The sequence below is a fragment of the Vanacampus margaritifer genome, chromosome 1 (assembly GCF_051991255.1).
Source record: "Vanacampus margaritifer isolate UIUO_Vmar chromosome 1, RoL_Vmar_1.0, whole genome shotgun sequence".
NCBI lineage: Eukaryota > Metazoa > Chordata > Actinopteri > Syngnathiformes > Syngnathidae > Vanacampus > Vanacampus margaritifer.
In genome coordinates, this window is record NC_135432.1 from 57,064,198 (window position 1) to 57,084,287 (window position 20,090).

The window sequence follows — 20,090 nt, forward strand, 5'->3', positions numbered from 1 at the left end:
TGCAACCTGTGGCTCTTTGGTCCGTCTCCTGTGGTTCCCTGTGGCTCTTTCTCTCTTAAAAAAAAATGTGTAGAAATGAATACACATATTTATCTTTATATTTTTAGACAAAATGTTCTTTAAATGAATTATTGATTTATATTAAACAAAATAATAATAATTAAAATTTCAAAAAAGTCAAATTTGTTAAATTACCAGAAAAAGAGAGAGTTTTTTTTAAAAAACGACCTTAAAATGTGTAAAAAGGAAGAGGAAAAGCCAAAAATTACCATAAAATTGCCAAAAATGTCAGAAAATTTGTAGCAAAAAAAAGCCAGGGGGGAAAAATGTTTAAAAAATAAATAAAATAACCATACAAGGTCCAAAAAAGGAAGAAGAGAGGCAGAAAATTACCATAATATGCCCATAAAATTGCCAAATATGTCAGAAATTTGACATAAATTTGACATAAATTTGACATAAATTTGACATAAATTTGACATAAATTTGACAGAAATTAATTGTGTGTGAATGTCTCTAGCGATGCTGGAGATTTGCTACTTTAAAAAAAAGTGAATGTACTTTTTAACATTGTTTTCTTAAATACCCCATGTTGCGGCTGTTCCTTCCTTGGAATGAGTGTTACACAAAAAATAGAAAAAAATAAATAATTATATATAATTATATATAAATAAAATTTCAAAAAAGTCAAATTTGTTAACTTACCAGAAAAAGAGAGAGTTTTTTTTAAATTACCTTAAAATGTGTAAAAAGGAAGAGGAAAAGCCGAAAATTACCATAAAATTGCCAAAAATGTCAGAAAATTTGTAGCAAAAAAAAAGCCAGGGGGGAAAAATGTTTAAAAAATAAATAAAATAACCATACAAGGTCCAAAAAGGGAAGAAGAGAGGCAGAAAATTACCATAATATGCCCATAAAATTGCCAAATACGTCAGAAATTTGACAGAAATTAATTGTGTGTGAATGTCTCTAGCGATGCTGGAGATTTGCTACTTAAAAAAAAAGTGAATGTACTTTTTAACATTGTTTTCTTAAATACCCCATGTTGCGGCTGTTCCTTCCTTGGAATGAGTGCTACACAAAAAATAGAAAAAAATAAATAATTATATATAATTATATATAAATAAAATTTCAAAAAAGTCAAATTTGTTAACTTACCAGAAAAAGAGAGAGTTTTTTTTAAATTACCTTAAAATGTGTAAAAAGGAAGAGGAAAAGCCGAAAATTACCATAAAATTGCCAAAAATGTCAGAAAATTTGTAGCAAAAAAAAAGCCAGGGGGGAAAAATGTTTAAAAAATAAATAAAATAACCATACAAGGTCCAAAAAGGGAAGAAGAGAGGCAGAAAATTACCATAATATGCCCATAAAATTGCCAAATATGTCAGAAATTTGACAGAAATTAATTGTGTGTGAATGTCTCTAGCGATGCTGGAGATTTGCTACTTAAAAAAAAAGTGAATGTACTTTTTAACATTGTTTTCTTAAATACCCCATGTTGCGGCTGTTCCTTCCTTGGAATGAGTGCTACACAAAAAATTGAAAAATAAATGTATTATTTATAATTATATATATAAATACATAAATAAATAAAAAAGGTCACTTAACCCATTGATGCCCATGACCTACAATGGTGGTCCATATCTAGGTAAAAGAATAAAAAATAAAATAAAATTAAAAAAAGACAAAGAAGAAGCAAACTACATTTCCGCTCGCCAGATAAGTTGAGGTCTTATGTAATGTCATCCATGATGACAGTTTCAGTTAACTTTTAGAGGCATTTTACTTGAATATTTGACTATTTCATAGTTCCACAGTCTTGCAAAGGGACAGAAAAACAAAGAGGGGTCAAAAACATAAATTGCTTTGTGGGTATATGTTTTTTGCGTGACCCTGCAAAAAGACAGACCAACCAAAGTTTCACATGACTTGCTTTGTTGAAATATGTCTGATTTCACAATGGTTCACACATATATGCGGCAAGGAATGTGCCCATACAATAAATTCTATACATTGTTTGGATAGCGGTGATCCACTTACGGGCAATTGGGGGGGGGGGGGGGGCAGCCTTGAATCATAGGCTTGCTTCAACGGCACGCACCAGCACTGGTGTTTCAATTATAAAGTCATGTCATAGAGCAGCCCTTCCAAGCAAAATGTCATATGAGGGCAGATTTACACCAGTAATTTTAGAAATGTGCCACTACGGGCTGTAAATCATGTTCGGATGCCCTATAAAAGTGCACCACCATGGCATGACACAGCACATTACCAACAGCGTTTTAGAGCAGAAGTAGTTTCAATACCAGGGTTGGTATTTTGCTTCAAGTTAAGTGAAACCGTAAAGCACAAGAAGGGACCTCAGCTTTGTAATCTACACAGCGTAATATATCATTAATATGCTGCAAGGTTGGCCTCAGGAATGCCATGTTTGTGGGTGTCCTACCCCTAAAGGTCCACTGAAGAGGCCCAAACCTTGTCATTACAATTCCAATGATAATGACAGATTTGAAATGTTCGGGGTTATTTCAGTTTTCTCTCCTCACTGTCATAGTAATTACCTTTAAATTTAGTCTTCAAACTCTGTTCGCCATGATGCTAGAGCACTGAACAACCCTATATGATCCACTTAACTGTAGCTACGCCCAACACTTTTTGCAATATCTTGTGTACAGTATGGTTTGATCAACCGCCGATGGGTGACATTTAACACTCTCTGAAACAGACGACATGGAGAATGTAGTGGTTTAGAATTATAAGCTTTGTCTTTTGTTCCCATAAACACAACTACGAAGTCCTGTAGCGCAACCTTTACTGAGCCAAGGCACCCATTTCTTACATTACAGCACTTGATCTGCCTGTCAATATATGTCGCTGGCATAGATAGATAGATAAAGATTAGGGATGGGCGAGCACTGATACCAGGTATCGTATCGGGCCAATGATACCTGGCCTTATTTCAAGGCATTAAAACGTGCCAGGATTTTAAACATTTACAGTTAATTTTAGATACAGTATGTGTCACGCAAAACAATGAGTCATTCTGGTTTGGTAAAACTTGTTTAAAAAAACTTTTTGATGATTCAATGTCGTCTTTGTGCATTTCAACTTGTGCACATTCCACATCCACACACATTGTCTGCACTTTACAATGGATTTGGTCTGCTAAAGAAATAAGATATGTTGACAATGCGGTTTGAGGAAATCTTTTAACCACTGGATTCCCAGATGCATCACTAGAAATTGCCTTTCTGGCAACTTACACACCGGCTACTGTATCAAATATGCATGCCTCACATAGGGCAGCTTTCCCAGGATCCCAGTGGTGGAAAGTAACAAAGTACAAAGTTATTGTAATTTTTTTTCAGATATTTGAACTTTCCTTAATTTGAATATTTATTCCTCTAACAACTTCTTATTTTTAATCTCTGCATTTTAACAAATGTATCTGTACTTTCAACTCATCACGTTAAGAAATACTGACTTTTTTCAAACTTTGAGAGACGAAAATGTGAATGTGAATAAGGTCAAGTCGGCTTTTCCCTCCAGCGATAACAAACTGATACCCATTCAACATGCACAACCAATATGTGCATTTACCAATATTGTGACGAAGGACGTGCCCCTAATTTTGTTTTTGTGTCAAGCTATTTGTAGTTTTACTTAAGTAAATCGTATAAAATCGTTTGGGGGAGAAAAAAAACAGCCTTTCATTACTTGATTGTGAGTACCACTTCTGCAGGATCATGTAGCAGAGACATGTGAGCCTCCGTTGAAGGGCGCGTCTCCATGGCGACAGCAGTACACAACTAGTCCAAGCAGGTTGCACAAGAGATGCTGTCACCACTATTAGCATACCTGCACTAGTATTATCTCCCGGTTGTCATTTTAAGAGGAAGAAAAAATGCACCGGAAGAAGGTCGTCAAAGTGAAAAAAACAAAAACTGGGTGAGTTCCACGTTTGTTTTTAATTTAACCACAATTTCGCAACAAAGCTTCACCTCCACTTACTGCTTCGACTCAGGAGAGGAAAGAAGAGCGGAAAACGGGAGCCCAAAACGGACAAAGACTTGGACTTGGAGAATGCCAAAGCTAATATTACCCTTTGGGAGCTAAGGATCCGGCTAACTGAGCAGACTCTCGCAGAGTATCGCGAGAGCTGCGGCCAGCTGGCGCGTACGAACACTGAACTTTGCAACAAACTGGCACACGCGGAGCGGGAAATCCGTGAAGCCAACGCCCACTGGCAGAGGCGGGATGCCGCTAAAGACGAGAAGGTTAGTAGCCAAGGTACACTTGCGTCAAGGCTTGTAATATTTTAACAACGTGTTATCTATTTTTTCTAGATTAATGTACTTCATGACACGCTCAAAAGTCAAGAGGCGTTAGCTCTTGAGCAGCAGAACAAACTGGTGAGTGCAACAGTTGCTAAAAGTTGCTACTAAATAACGGTGCGATGACGTCATTGCGTAATTACGTAAAATGTTGCCTACGTAACCTTACGTAAATTGTTGCTAGGTGCTTCTGGGGAAATGGATTGAAAATGTACTCAAGTTAACAACAAAAATACAATGTTGGCATGAATGAATGAGTGCACATAGTCTACACATGGTAATCCATTTAATAATCAGCATCTCCGGTAATTATGGTTGTAATTTCATAGATAAATATTGTGAAGTGCTCCAGGTAATTTACGTGGCAAGTTATGTGCTGTTATATTGCAATTGACTATATTAATGGTTTCTATAATTGCTACCTGATAGCCAGAATGCATACTAATCTTCGACTCTTCTTTTAAAGTTACTCATTTTATGTGCCCTCAGCGCTGACCTTTCCTATATTTAAGAATAAGCAATCAGACAGACTTGACACAATTTCAAGCCACTTTACAAGACAACAAAGCAAAATCATCCTGCATCTGTTTTCCATCTTGCAGCCCTTACTTCATGCTAGTAAAATGGCGGCGGAAAATGAGGCACAGTCTGGAAACATCTCCGTTTTAGACATGCATGCGACTGTCACGTATGTCAGGAAATTAAATGTCATGTGGTGGACTCCGGACATGCTGCTTATATGCATTTTTGGGCAATAAAATGATCTTCCATCAAAAGAGGCGTCTGGCTGAGAGCTGAGACAGCATAAATCTGGAATTTTGATATATTCAACCAAACAATTACACGATAAAGAATTTTGCAAACGGCGCTACCGCAGAGCTTGTGGAATACTCAGATGTAAATCTGACTTTTTGTTTAAGATAGCAGTCTATATTTTATGTGTGGCTTGATGCCCTAATGTAGGCAAAAGCTCCATAGCTATGTAAAAAAGATTGATTTGGCCAAGGATGTAATCAAATGGATGATAACCTCTCATTTAGTCATCGTGTACATGTTTGTGGGTGCATGTTTTGCCAGTCGCTAGTGATTTTGGTCACTTAATTGCATTTTTCTTAGACAGTACTGGTTTCTCTGGTGGCATCTTGAGCGATTTTATTCAACTGATATGACCTTAAGTTGGTGCGCCCCTAACATGCGTGGGATCTTGCTACTCAGATCTTGTTCTTGAACTTCTCCTACTCATGGAAACATTTATTTCTACTTCTTCTATTATACTTTCAACAGGTTGAACATTACACCCTTGAAATCAGTGAGATGAAGGAGCTGTTTAGAAAGCGAGCCGGTGAGTTTGAGGCAATACAGGATGGATTCAGAACGATTGAGGAGTTCCAGACGAGAAAAGCTCAGATGGAGCTGGAGCTCAGGGATGTGCGTAACAAACTTTTTTTCTTTTTAATTTCCCAATTCTCATGGCTTCGGCGCATTCGTATGATAACTACTGGAACATTACAGATTAAAAAGAGCATGGAGCTCGCTGAGGAGGAGCACAAGGAAAAACGTGACAAGATGGAGCAAAGATTCTTCCAAGAAAAGGTATCTTGTGAATAGAGATGAGATGATTTCCCAGTAGAGTTGTGACCTGTGAACAAACTGATTAAATAATAATCGCAGGCTCGATTGGAGAAGGATGCTGAGGAAGCGATAGCGCAGGTGGAGGAGCAAGCCCACCATGAAGCTGTTTTGTGAGTGCGCCCACTGACGGCCTAATTTTAATCTTTTACTGCATGTTCAGACCCAAAGAACAACTATTTGGTCTTATAAATATATCATTTAGATTTTTATGTTGTTTCTGAGCCGCACTGCTCGGTCATGTGCTCGATAGTGGACCAAGCCAACAATCACATCCCACACATCCCAGAAAGGCCTTCGGGGAGGAGAGTGCGAGGCCCAGTTTGGTCAGTTTGGTCGATGAGCTAACACTTGACCTAACAAAAAAAACATCTGCAAAAACTGTCGTTACATTATTACTGTATATCAAGTTTAAAATTTGTTTATTAACTCATTCACTGCCATTGACTGGCTATTGACGTAAAAAAATCATTTTAACTATTTCTATTAGTTTAAAAAAAAATCACTTTTGTTAACAAGAGTATGAAAACCTAGAAGAAAATTATTGTACATTTAGAACAGATAAAAAATTTGTGATTAATCGTGAGTTAACTATTGAAGTCATGCGATTAATTACAATTACAAATTTTAATCGCCTGACGCCCCTAATTTTTAATAATTTAATCGCCTGACGCCCCTAATTTTTAATAATCTTTTTTTATTTAAAAAAAAATCAAAATAAAATAAAAGATTGTTTTAAAAAAAAAAATTCTATGTTTTCATACTCTTGTTAACAAAAGTGAAAAAAATTTTAACTAATAGAAATAGTTCAAATGAATTTTTGACGTCTATAGCCGTCAATGGCAGTGAATGAGTTAATATATAAGTTTTTATTTATTACAGTTTAGCCCTAGAACTGGTTACTTTTTGTTTCCATGAATCCATAGGACAGCCAAGTGAATGACAGGACTGACCTTCTCCGGAATGTCCCACAGTCGAACCGTCCCATCCTCTGCAGCAGACAGAAAGACGTCTCTAGTTGGATGTGTTCCCAGACCCCAAATCGGCCCGTCCATGTGACCGTTCACCAAAATGTTGCATGTTCATTTTTGACGTGTATAGCCGTCAATGGCAGTGAATGAGTTAATTAGTTCTAAATTGAATAAAGTGCCATAAGATGTGTCCTGCTTATTATCTCAACAGGCATTGTATCTGTAGAACTGAAGTCGCTGTGCAGTTTAAAGAGAAAGTGGAGCATAGCCGTTAATCATCAATATCGACCCCAAAAATTATGGACTGGGAAAAAAAAATGAAGAAAGAATCTATCTAACTGGAATGGGGAGAACAAATTTAGTTGGACTAGGTGGACGGAAAGCTTTGGATTTATTCAATGTCCAACAAACCAACCAAATATTGGGCCAGACTGAAGAACTGAATGCGGGCTCAGGCCACACTTTGTCCACCTGTGGAATAATCTATTTATAAAGCGTTTAAAGAAATGAATAAAGCATCATGCTACCCTGCCATTCAAAGGTTTTCTCCAAATGAATAATTATCGGGCTAACTTGTTTGCACTGGCGGCCCTACAGACAGCTGGACGACGCCTCGCGCTGTGTGTTCATGGAGAACGTCCGTCTCAATGAGACACTGAAGCACCACATGAAGGAGGCAGAGGAGCTGCACAAACTGGCAAGCTCGTTGGCGAAGGAAAACACGTCCCTGGCACTGGACAAGGTAACGCTCGGGGCCAGAGGACGGCAAACAACATGGCTGCTATTATTAGGCCATGCTTAAACATAAAGACGTGTCATTTTTCCAATCACAGCAGTTATAAATGTCTAATTCAGGCGGCTTCTCTCCTTGTTGTTTGCTTGTTCTGCTTCTGTGTATTTACCACGCTGCCTCTCTCCGCGCTCTGCGGTTTGCGGTGAAGTTTCCACTAGCCGACAGGTTCGGCGGTTTCTCCTAATGCAAATAAATATTGGCTGCATTCAACATACACGTCTCTGAGATGATGACAGTAAATTGTTGGGAATCAGACCCGACCCAGCAGCCAAGTGTCGGATACAATTCCTGACTTGTTTTCCCCATCTACACTACCCACAAAAATATCATTGATAGTCAGCTTTTGGATGAAATTTCAGGATGAACCAAAAAATGCACTAACCCTTCACAGGCGAACTTAATTTGACCTTGTTTAATCTTCCGAAGTCACGTCAAGCTGTTCATAGTGTCAGTAGTTTTTGCACTATTCCTCCTCTAACAAGGCAACATTCACAACACATGTTTGATCTATGAATTGACCAATACATTTCCAAAGTTATCCGCTCTAGGCCTTTCTGTTACTCTTCCAATCTCTGTTTTAACTTCTACAATGTCATGTTTATTTTCAGTCTTGTTTACTCCCTGTCATGTTTTCCCCTTGTCTTGTCATTTCCTGTTTTGTTGTGAAAAGTCTGACTCCTCTCGTTTCTGGTCACTTGCCCTTCCACGTGTGGTGTCTGTGTCAACCCTGATTGTGTCCACCTTTCCCCATTACCCTCATGTGTCATCCAATCAGTGCCCTCAGCCAGGTGTGTCTTGTCATGTCATTAGTGTTGGTGTATTTAGTCGGTTGTCTCCCACCTGTCTGTGTCGGTTCATTTTTGCTGTTGCAACTGTCGTAAGTCTTTCGCCACGTCACGCTGACCTCTTCGCCTGATCAGGATCCATGTCATGTTGTTAGTCTCGCCTTAGTTGTTTTGTCATGTTTAGCTTCATGTTTTGTTAGTTCAGTTTATTTTGTATTTTGAAGTTAGTTTTTTTTTGATTAGATATTAAAACGTCTTTTTGGACTGCACCTCTGCCTCCTTGCCCTGCCTTCCCGCATCTGGGTCCTAAAGCCCCATCTTACTGACATACAACACTTCAAGCTCAGTGTCACTGAAAATGGAATAACTCAGCACTTAATCAAAAATTTAATAAAACCCCAAACCCAATAATTAAATCATTTAAGTTATTTCACCAATAATGTAATAAAAAATAATTTTGCAATCATGGGTTTCATAATATGTATGTTTATTTTCAGTCCAAAATTCTACATTTTTGTTTTGTGAATCTAAGTGTTATGTACATTCACAGCAAAAGGTCATTGCTGGAGTTGACAGAGTTGATTTACTCAGTGTTACTGTATTGTACTGTACAGGAGACACCACATGGAGGTGTTTTATTGACAATATCCCACAGTCATTTAGCGGATCAGGATGCTGAACAATGCGGGTTCTTTCTTAGCGAATCAAGACACTGGGAAAAAAAAGCACGCTGTAAAAAAAAAAAAAGCATGCTGTAAAAAATAAATCCATGAAACAGTGAGTCCGCGAAAGATTAATCCGCGAGAAATGAGGGAACACTGTAAACCAAATCTCCAAAGAGTTCATCAACGTATGCTCCGCCCACTTGATTAGAACTGCTGTGCCGCAAAGACTTCTGGGAGTGCTAAGTGTTAGAGTTAAATATAGCTGTTTTTTATTTCATATATGTTCATGTTTTAACATGTTAAACAATCAAATATGTGTTAAGTTCACTATTTGCACCATTAAACTCTAAAAACAGTTGGGTCAAAAATTTACTAATCCTCTACTTGGGTCAATTTGACCCAACTTTGAGTCAAAAAATGGGTATTTTAGTGTTAATTACATTATTGATGAAATTATAAAATTTCTTTAAAAGTTTTTTTTTTTTTTTACATTATTGATGAATTTATTACATTATTGGACTTTATTACATTTTTGTTCAAGTCAATGAAATTGTAGGAGAGAATTGTTTTGGTCTCAGGATGTCACAATGTGAAAAGTTTGATGGTATTGGTCAAAATATTGGTTGATTTCTGAATCGCTTCTTTGTAAAATTTTGCCATTCAGTTTTACAAGCAAGCTGTGTAAAAAGTACATTCAAAGGTTTAGAGAAGGTTCAAATTTAATTCACATTCAAAGGTTGTAGTGTATTTTAGGTTCATTCTGAAAGCCCAACAATCCTAGCTTTTTGTGAGTAGTTTATGCTGAGAATAAAAACTTTTATGCTTTGTCTTGTGTCCACTCCTCTAGAAGACATTGGACATGCTGGCAAAGAAAAATGCAGCCCAAATGGTGGCCCAAAAACAAGAGCTGACCCATCTGAAAGAAAAGCTGGCTTCTCTGGAGGAAACTCTGGAACATAAGCGGGATGAAGCAGAACGTTGTGTGCAGGAGATGCTGCTCAGCTCCCGGGTCGACAAGGCCGAGTTAGGGAAGCTTCAGGGTGCGCTTTCCACGCGGGAGAAGGAAGTGAAGCACATCAAGAGGCTGGCCGGCGCCATCATGGAGCAGCGCTCCGAGTTGGAGCGCTTCTTCCATGAGGCTCTGGCTCAGGTGAAGGAGGAGATAGCGGCCGGTCGGCTCCAGTACAAAAAGGAGGCGCAGCAGGCTTATCACTTGACACTCAGCCAGGCCACAGCAGGAAAGATCAAATTCCCGCCCATCCGCACCTTCCAGAACACTCCGTATAGCACCAACTCGGTCTACTCTGACATGGAGGAGGCCGCACGGTGGTACGTCATCATGGCATCTCTTCCGTGAGATGATTCTTCATCACTAAACTTCACTTCTCTTTCAGGGTGCATCCACCAGGAAGTAAAGTGGACGTTTCGGATCTCACCTGGGAGCAAAAGGAACAAGTTCTCCGTCTACTCTTTGCTAAAATGAACAGACAAAGGCCAAGGTAAATGGTTGCTTATTCATCACTTTAAGCAAAAAATGAAAGCGTGAACTCAGAGGAACAAAGTGCAACATTAGCTCAGGCTGATCCTGCTTCTGGTGACTCCTCCCTCTTTTTAATGTTTTTAACAGTCATTTTCTCTGCTTAAGAGGATACCATAAAACATCAGTTAGGCTTCAAACAATTTTCTTTTCCATCCCGCTGCTTAAAAAGAGTAAAGAAAAGAGTCTGGGCACAATAGTAAAAATAGAAACAAACATCTGGTCACGTCAATGCGCTTTCAGGCTATTGGCTCCTCCTCACGTGCACGCTTAAGTTTATTTAGTCCTTTGAACGTTTGTGGTCAGAAAGCAGCTGGAAACATGATTTGAGGGGGGACTGTTGAGCGTATCTGGACGTACGGCGAGAGGAGATCGCAAAATCGCTCAGTCCACTGGAATAGCAGAGCATCTTTAGGCTCGTGTGTGTATCTTGACACACAATGCACAACACAAAACAACGAGCTTGCGCTTGAACTGCAAATCTTCATCTCCCTGACAGGAGAGCCAACAATCTGGCGGCGTCCTCGTCTGACAGTGCTGTCGCTGGGTAAGACACCAAATGAAATGTTCCGGAAATAAAAGTTGTACCTCATCCTTGCAATTATAAAGCCTGCGCAGATTTACTGGGCCGCGCATTCCATGTTTAGCTGCGAAGACGCTGTGCTGTGAGAACACCAGTGATGAATCTGTTACATTTCTGCATGTATAATGATAATGAATTCCTTCTGAATTAGAGAGGAGCCCTGCGCCCTGTCAACCTTCATTACTCAGACGCCCGACTCCCTCCTACCCACCGACACCAACTGCCTGGCGGCGAGACGCACTACATGACCTCGTTGGCCATCATTAAAGCTTTGGATCGGTTGTTTTTCAGTTGCTTGTTAACCATATATTGATTTCCAAAAAAAGAGGATACTCGGCCCCGCCTCGAGATACTGTTGGAGAAAAATGATCTTTTTCTCCGCGTGTTCGTTTTCTTTCGGGTAGTGAGAATGTTGGTTATCCGAATGCAGGCTGGAGATTGATGAACAAGTACTTCGAAGCTTTTATTTTTACAGAATAGTTCGGGCACAAGTGAGTTCCAGACAATGGCTGCAGCCTCTCACAAGTGCGAAGATTACAGTGGACTTACAACATTCTTATACTATCTTGAAGGGCGGTACCACAAAGCCCCCAGCAAACAGCCCACCCGGAGTTCACCGGACATGAGATACTTTAAAGACATCATACTAACACATTGACTTCAACCACAGACAAATGGTCTATTGTTGTGGAAATAGGGGAGGCCTCCCAGCCACGACGGCAGCTAGCAGAAATCGAGACAACACTCACAAAGACACATCCACAGATAAAAGTTCTACTGAGGAAATAAGAAAATTAAAACAGTTATGACTAAATCTGGGCAGAAGACCCTCTTCAATACTTAAATGATACAGAAAGTCTTTTGAAGTCAAATGAATAAATACTGACACAATGTTGTCAGTCCAACCTTATTTGCTCCAGCGATTGAACCCACACCATTACCATATCTCCGTTTTGGGAGCGCAGAGCACTACAAGTGAGCAAAATTAATTTTATTTACCTTATTTGACCGCTCCGGAAGTATACGTTACGTTTACGTTAAAGGCCGACCTACTTTTTTTCTTAATTTTATTTTATTTTTTTTAATATATAACAATAATAACAGGCAGGCAGTCCCCCCCCCCTACACTGCTTGGTAACAACATGGTGCACTTGCGCAATTAAATTCTTGGTTAAAAAAAAAAAAAGGACATGTCCGGACAAAAGTGGAAATTTGCTCACCCTATTAAGGCTCTTGTAACGTGTGAGGTTTGGTCTCTTATTAAACTCTTGGACTCGCTGTGTTTAGTCTTTAACTTACTGCAGCAAGACGTTTTGGTCTCTTTTTGTGTATTCTATGCTTCCGAGTTTGGGGAAAGACTTTTTTTCTCCTTTCCACAGTTAACAAAACAAATCCTTCACCCCAACACCTTTTGGAATGAGTTACAGAGATTGTAACTGTCTCTGACCTCAAATCTAGATGAACTTTCATAAGGTTAGTAACTCGTTTCTAAATAGATAAAAAAGAAAAAAAGTCAGCGCAATGATGCAGGCGTGCTTGTCCCCGCTTTACAAGCCACAAAAACACCAATTACGCATTTCCTATTTGTCATTTTATTACATTTTTGACTCAGTGATACATACTTTTTTTTTTAAATACATATAGCACCATCTCAAACACATTCATTTTTTTAGTTGTGCACTTACTGGTAGTCACACTAATACCAATTGCGATCTGGGCCATCCTGCATTACCCTGAGAAGTTTACTTTCTTGCTTTCTTCTGCATAAACACCACACGGAACCTCAACTGCCTGTCGGACCATCGCGTCACGCTGCCGTTCACTGTGAACGGGAAACTACTCTTCCCGTTGCATGTTACAGAAACGGTACAAAACTGTAGAAATTTGCTAATAATGGGTAGTAAGAATATCAACTGGAGTGTGTTGATACATTTATATAGCATGCCTGAATACTATCAGAATTAGTCTAAAGCCTACTGTTTATTAAAGTCACTGAGCAGTCGTAATTCTTTTTTTTTTTATTCTTTTTTTTTATTTCTGGAAAACTCAGTATTGTTCATTCGGTAATTTTACCGATTTGACATGTCATCAGCATTGCTCTCTCTTTTTTTATTTTATTATTATTATTTTTTATTATTATTTTGTATGTGCGTGTGTATTCATTAATTCACCTAAAATCTATTAAAAAAATCCCATACCGTTCACCTAAACCGAACACTTCAGAACCCAGCCAGAGCCGTGAGGCCGTCAGGAGAACCGAGGAAGGACCAAAGAAAAGAAAGGAAGTCGTAATTCTTCAGAGATGTTTCCAGGTCCGCTAGTCACTATGGGTTATTTACTGTCCCATTGTTGGCATGGTAACAGCAGGACTCTTGAGGGTGGCATCTTCAGCTTTCCACTGGGAAGTGATGGTTTTGATCTGTGTGTAGAACTGGATGCCCTGGACGCAAAGTTTGAGTTTGTTGAGTTTGTTTTGCTTTCCAGGATCGGAAAACATTTGTTTGCTTACTTGTTTTCCATAAAAGTTCATGTCGCCTCTGAAAGATCCTCTCGATCCAGTGAAGGAGAACATGGGCAAAGGCACGGGGATGGGAACATTGACTCCGATCTGCAAAAAAAAAAAAAAATGTTTTACCGACAGTTCCATGTTTGGGAGGTTTATAAAAATCCCCCTGGGGCTTAAATTGTAGGGACAAGCACCAGCACAAAGATAACTTGCGGCTTAAATTTGCAGTTTTGCAAACACAGTGAGCGGGAAGGGGGGAAAAAAAACACATCTTTGTTACAAGTGTAAGAGAGAGATGGCACGGTTGGTTAGAATGTTCGAGAAGGCACAAATAGGTTTGGAAAGCATTTTTGGCAAAGGAGGCGAAAAGGTTTGTTTAGTTGGAGAGGAGAGGAGCACATGGCCTGCACAGCATTCTCCGACTTGTGAACAGCAAACACGGCATGACTGGGCTCCACCGGCAAACAAACAAGGTGACGCCTGGCTGCGCTTAAACAAGACCCTCGGAATCCCTTCATCGAAAAATAGAACGTCTCTCTGTTTTGATTGGACGGGCAAACAACATGTTAAGAGTCATTTTTAATACTGACCTGGCCCACATCCACCTCGTGAGTGTATTTGCGAGCCGTGGCGCCATTTGAAGTGAAAATGGCGGTACCGTTGCCGTAAGGATTGCCGTTGACCAAATGGATGGCGTCATCCAGAGTGTCGGCCTCAAGGACAACCAGCACGGGTCCGAAAATCTCCTCGGTGTAGCACTTCATCTGAGGCTGTGGAAGCAACAAGTGGTTGTGAAATATCTTATCCATCTATCTGATTTCATTTTTCAATTACGTTTCGGAAGCGTGAATATTGGATCAAAACACATACTGTGACGTCGCCAATGATGGTCGGCCCCACAAAGTTTCCGTTCTCGTAACCCGTTACTTTAACGCGCCGCCCGTCCAGGAGCACCTTGGCGCCCTCGTCCTCGGCGCTCTGGATCAGATTGCACACTCTCTGCTTGGCCTGTGGAGAGATCAGGGGCCCCACGTCTGCGCCGGGTCGGTCTCCTGAGCGGGCCCCGGGAACAAGCGGTTATACTGTTACACGGAATTCCAAAACGTTAGCCAGAAGCACGCAAATAACAGAAGGGCAGCCTGAGGAACTCCCTCAGAAATTGTACATGAGGGTTTCCTGTGCGTCATTTGGGTGAAAATCTTCCTCTCGCTCTCTCTAAGATAGTCATGCTTGGTTTAAATGGCCTTCAGGGAAACCAGTAGCTCTGGATGAAGGGGGGGGGGGGGGGTTGAACCTGAAGGATACCTGCATTAACACGCAGAGCCTTGGTGCGCTCAACCAGCTCAGGCAGCCATCCGCGGGCCTCGCCCACCAGGATGGCCGTGGACAGAGCCATGCAGCGCTGACCGGCCGCCCCAAACGCGGCCCCCACCAGCTGGTTCAGAGTGTTCTCCTTGTTGGCGTCGGCCATCACCACTCCGTGGTTCTTTGCTCCCTACGATGAGTTGCAGATGTACTTGATATTACAGCACGGAGGGCATAGTAGGTAGTTATGTGCAAAGGTCCTTTTTTTTATAGCAGTCATTTTGACATAAACTCAACTTAACATCTGAACACCATCTGTTTGTTGTGTGACCATTTTCCCAAAAAAAAACAGCTACTGTATGCATGGTCATTTTAGCGCTCTTGAAGGCTTAACACGTGCTTAATAGTGATACTAGGGCTGCTCGATTATGGGAAGAAAAAATAATAATCACGATTATTTTTGGCAGTAATTAAAATCACGATTATTCAAATGATTATTTATTTTTTGGGGTACAAAACAAGAAAATGTTTAAACTTCAAAAATATAAATATAAATTAAGATAAATAAAATTATTTGAAAATTTTTAATGCATTAGTTATTTTAAATTTAAAAAGGGTGCAAATGTATTTTCAAATGTAATGTATTAATTTAAACAACAAAAAAAATTGTATTAATCTTTTTTTTTTTTTTTACGATTTTGCTGATTTTGTAATTGTGGTGTGTATTAATTGAAATTGTAATCGAATTTCGATTAATTGCACAGCCCTACTTATTACTCTACATAAATTGAATTGCACGCAGCATCCTTCAACCCATCACTACTTGTATCAAGCTCAAAATGAAGAATGTGTTGTACAAGGCTGCCACCTAGTGTCCATCTTGAAAATGTTATGACTTCTGTATTGCATCTGAGTTGCCGCTCACCATGTTGGACTGCACCCTCTTGCCATTTTTGGAGCCCCTCTCATAAATGTACTCGCCCGCCTGATTGGAGCCCACGAAGCTGATGGCCTTGATGGCCGGATGGTCACAAATAAAGTTCACAGCTGCGGGAGGAAGAATGGAAATAAACTTGACACACTGACACCAAACACTTGGCCAATAAAGATGAGTCATATTGTGACATAATAACCCTTACTGTGTCAAATACCGTGAGGTCCTGCTACTGTGTCATACAGTCAAGAAATCACAGTTATAAATACTCGCATTTGTACACTTTTTCCAATGTCAAGTTTTGTGTGTTTTTTTGCTTTGACCTTCATTCTATAATAGTAATTAAAATAACCTTAATCCTTAGAATTATTAAAGATTTAATTGTCCCAAAGGGTGCTTGTCAATACATGCCCTGTGATTGATTGATGACCCTGTGACACTAATAAGGACAAAATGGATGATTGATATTACATTTATACTTCTTTAATGATAATTTAATAGCTTGAATAAAAAAATTAAAAAAAATTAAGCATGATACTTTTTGTTAGAGAAGTCGTAAAAAATATAAAATAATAAAAATTAAATAAATTAAAAAAATGAAAATAATTTCATACTACATACAAACAATTGTTTTGTAATACGAAAGAAAGGGAATGATAGAGGTGAAGGTTTATGTGATCTTTCATTTGATCACTCCATACTACAGTGAACCTGCGCATATTTGCAAAGTTGCAGATTCATCGGGGAGAAAATACCCTCGGTGAAAAAACATGTCTAATATAAAAGTGATGCTTTGGGACTAACATGTAGCATCTTGGTGGCAAGAAAATGATGCTGAAAAGAGGGAATGAGTTTTATTTAGTCATCTTGCGGCAGCTACAGGTAAACAAAATAAACCTTTTTAGCTGGTCCTCAATCACATGCAGATTTTTTTTTTTATTCACAGAAGTCGGTATCAGAACCATAATCATTTACTGCTGCTAAAAATGCACTTTAAATAAAACACTTTCACTTTTTTTTTTAAAGGGGAAGTCATCCCAAAATTCTTCTAAATCTAGAAGAATTCAAAATTCTGATTAATAATGCATTTGTGGAGTATGAGTTATTAAGCAGCAAGATCCACCCCTTTTTATCCATCTCAGGGGGCGGCCATTTTGCCACTTGTTGTGGACTGAAAATGACATCACAGTGGCTCAGGTCACCAATCACGGCTCAGCTTCAGAAAACAGATGATCCGTGATTGGTCGTTGCCTGAGCAACTGTCATGTCATTTTCAGTCCACAACAAGTGACAAAATGGCCGCCCCCTGAGATGGGGAGGGGTGGATTTTCCTGATTAACTCATATTCCACAAACCAAATATTAATCAGAATATCAAGTTTAGACAATATTATTGTAAATAAAATGTTTCTGTTGTTTTCAGAAATCCTAAACCTGCCGGACAAACTCTTACCGTCATGCTGCCCATGGATGATGTTGAGGGTCCCGTCGGGAGCGCCAGCATCCTGCAGCAGCTTGGCCAGCAGCATGGCGCACGTTGGCACCCTCTCGGAAGGTTTCAGGAGGTACGTGTTGCCGCACACCATTCCCATGGGGAACATCCAAAGCGGGATCATGGCGGGGAAGTTAAACGGGGCGATGCCGGCACATACGCCGAGGGGCAGGCGGTATGTGTATGTGTCCATGTCCTTGGTGATGGAGGGCAGAGTTTCACCAAGCATCAGAGAGGTGATGCTGCAGGCGTGTTCCACGACCTCTGAGATCATAGAAGAAAGTCACAGATCGTGGGTGGGGATTTGTAGTCCCCCCCCCCCCCCCCATTCTAACCCTAACCCTAACCCATTTTCTCTAACATTTATGCATTTTGCCATGTCATCATTCTTTGATGCTTTTACTGGTTCTTTTCTAATCATAATAGCTACTGTTGACATTTAACATTTTCAATTTATATTTTTACTGTTTTTGAATGTACTTATAGGTATATAGATGCCATATAACTATGTGTAGTTAAATGAATAACACTGTGATAATGTTTTTGTGAAATATATTGGAACCTCTCACTCCCTGCCAGCTCTTGAGATAAGAATGTGTATGTTTTAAAAGTTGTCAAGTTCTCATGTCATTAGTCATTTGGTCGTAAAAACTGAAGGTCCAAGGTCAAAGCCTGTCTACGTCATTTCTCCGAGGCTGGTGGGGAGCTGAGATAATCGTATCAGTATCATCATGTCTGCTTATTAAGAACACTAATTCTTTGTCAAGTCTAAGGGGGGGAGAATCTTTTGTACCAGTATAAAGCAACTGTGTGTTTCCATATTCGACACACTGGAAGCTTAACATCACCTTTCGAATGTAAGCTTTTTTCTTGTGTCTTAAGAGCTCTTAATAAAATCCTTGCAAGGAACTTTTTCATACGATCTCAATTCTGATTTATTTGAACACGCAAAAGATTACACTTAATAAAGTAATCAAATAATGCCTTCACTACAAATGTCCATAATAATGAATTTATTAAAAACAATTGATATGCCTTTATTAGACCGCCAAATTGGTGTGTTTGTACCGTCAAATATGCTGCTAAGAGAACTTGGAGAAAAAAAATATTTAGAATTATTTTTGCAATTCAGAACCCATTGACAGTTCACTTCTTTATCTGCTTCAATATTAATTCTTAGAGGCCTCTTCGGAGGTCATAAAATTATACTTTTTTCTTCTGAGTACATTTTAGAAATTGGCACTCAAAATGTGATGATATTTTGTGACCGAAAGGTCAAACGGAGAGAAATGCCCTTTGTTCTGAGTTGCTGGCATAACTCATTAACCATTTGTGTAACCACAAGCTTAAAGCACAGACACGCGCAGGTTTACTTACGCAATCCTCTGAACACGTCCCCCTCTGCATCTGCAAGGGTCTTGCCTTGTTCCACTGTGATGGACTTGGCCAGTTCTTTCTGAGAGGAACACCAGATCAGCTTCAACTCAAGAGTAAAGAGTTATTGAACCCTTTGCCTTACAATGTTTTCCTTGATGAGCTGCTGATAGCGCAGAAAGACCTGCTGCCGAGCCAAGATGGAGGTCTCGGACCAGGAGCGGAAGGCCCTGACGCAGGAGTCGACGGCGGCAGACATCTCCTGCTGCGTGGTTTTTGGTACACGCGCGATCACCTCATTGGTCGCCTGCAGGGCAGATTAACAGCATGAATAATTGAGTAGTTGATACCGGCGGGGGACTTTTAAGTCTAACATATTGGTTGCATCCAAGCATATATTTGTATCAATTAAAACTGCAAGTCTGGTGCAAAACCTGTTGTGTGTACTCAGGGGATGCCAAATAAAACATCTTAGACTGAAGCATTTAGATACCGATTTACATTTTACTGCTATGACAGAATACTTACAGGATTGTGAATATCTATCCATTCTGATGTGTTGGATTCAATAAACTTCCCATCGATGAGCAGTTTAGTGGTGGGCTGTGAGGAGAGGTTAATAATAAAAACAAGTCATTTATGACAGATTTTATATTTAATGGAAATGATGTGCAAAGCTGTAAAAAGTTGTAAATTGACCATAGAGGAGGAGTAGCACATGCGCCCAGCTTTAAACAGGACCTGTTGGGGGATTAAAAAATAATAATAATAATCCAATTTAGTGTGAGGCTGTGTCAACATCATATTGGAAAGATGACCTCCCACAAGATTAATAAGCAACTATGAATGAAATACCAAAACCTGTCATTTTTAAACTGTACTTAAAAGTGAGACTAGACAGGATACAAATTAAATTAATCCTGTCTGAGAGAAGTGTGTAAACAAGTCTAAGCCTCAATGACCTTTCAGTTTGTAAACATTTGGCAAGGTGGCACATCCCATTGCGTCAACGACAGAAGTTTTTAATTTTTACCTTTGTCTTGAGTGTTGATCTTAAAGGCAAAGAGGCCATGGTGTAGATGTATGTCCAGATAAATTCACTTCCCAGGTGAGTAGAGCGGGTGACCTAAGAACGACCGCGCTCAGTTTTCACTTTACAAAGGTATTTATGCATGGGCGGGGC

At 39.6% G+C, this 20,090-nt stretch overlaps 2 protein-coding genes across 2 annotated transcripts; one reads left to right on the plus strand and one right to left on the minus strand.

Moving 5' to 3' along the window:
- Positions 1–3,519: 3,519 nt before the first annotated feature.
- bbof1a (basal body orientation factor 1a) lies at positions 3,520–11,815 on the plus strand. Its single transcript, XM_077556316.1, has 11 exons — positions 3,520–3,948; positions 4,025–4,277; positions 4,347–4,412; positions 5,619–5,762; positions 5,847–5,927; positions 6,006–6,076; positions 7,532–7,676; positions 10,025–10,506; positions 10,572–10,676; positions 11,214–11,261; positions 11,449–11,815. The coding sequence occupies exons 1-11, from the start codon at positions 3,905–3,907 to the stop codon at positions 11,543–11,545; spliced, it is 1,536 nt and encodes a 511-aa protein (XP_077412442.1). The 5' UTR covers positions 3,520–3,904; the 3' UTR covers positions 11,546–11,815.
- Positions 11,742–20,077, minus strand: aldh6a1 (aldehyde dehydrogenase 6 family, member A1). The gene is made up of 12 exons (XM_077556305.1): positions 19,941–20,077; positions 19,607–19,648; positions 19,436–19,510; positions 19,053–19,214; positions 18,911–18,989; positions 17,495–17,797; positions 16,034–16,155; positions 15,109–15,298; positions 14,674–14,855; positions 14,394–14,573; positions 13,807–13,905; positions 11,742–13,737 (listed from the first exon to the last, which is right to left on the minus strand). The coding sequence occupies exons 1-12, from the start codon at positions 19,977–19,979 to the stop codon at positions 13,633–13,635; spliced, it is 1,578 nt and encodes a 525-aa protein (XP_077412431.1). The 5' UTR covers positions 19,980–20,077; the 3' UTR covers positions 11,742–13,632.
- Positions 20,078–20,090: the final 13 nt, after the last annotated feature.

Coding starts and splice junctions, on each gene's coding strand:
- bbof1a (XM_077556316.1), top strand. CDS start 3,905: ATGCACCGGAAGAAGGTCGTCAAAGTGAAAAAAACAAAAACTGG. Junction 4,413..5,618: donor TTGAGCAGCAGAACAAACTG/GTGAGTGCAACA, acceptor TACTTTCAACAG/GTTGAACATTACACCCTTGA. Junction 5,763..5,846: donor TGGAGCTGGAGCTCAGGGAT/GTGCGTAACAAA, acceptor GGAACATTACAG/ATTAAAAAGAGCATGGAGCT.
- aldh6a1 (XM_077556305.1), bottom strand. CDS start 19,979: ATGGCCTCTTTGCCTTTAAGATCAACACTCAAGACAAAG. Junction 17,798..18,910: donor GGACGTGTTCAGAGGATTGC/GTAAGTAAACCT, acceptor CTATGATCTCAG/AGGTCGTGGAACACGCCTGC. Junction 15,299..16,033: donor AGAGGGTGCAGTCCAACATG/GTGAGCGGCAAC, acceptor AACTCATCGTAG/GGAGCAAAGAACCACGGAGT.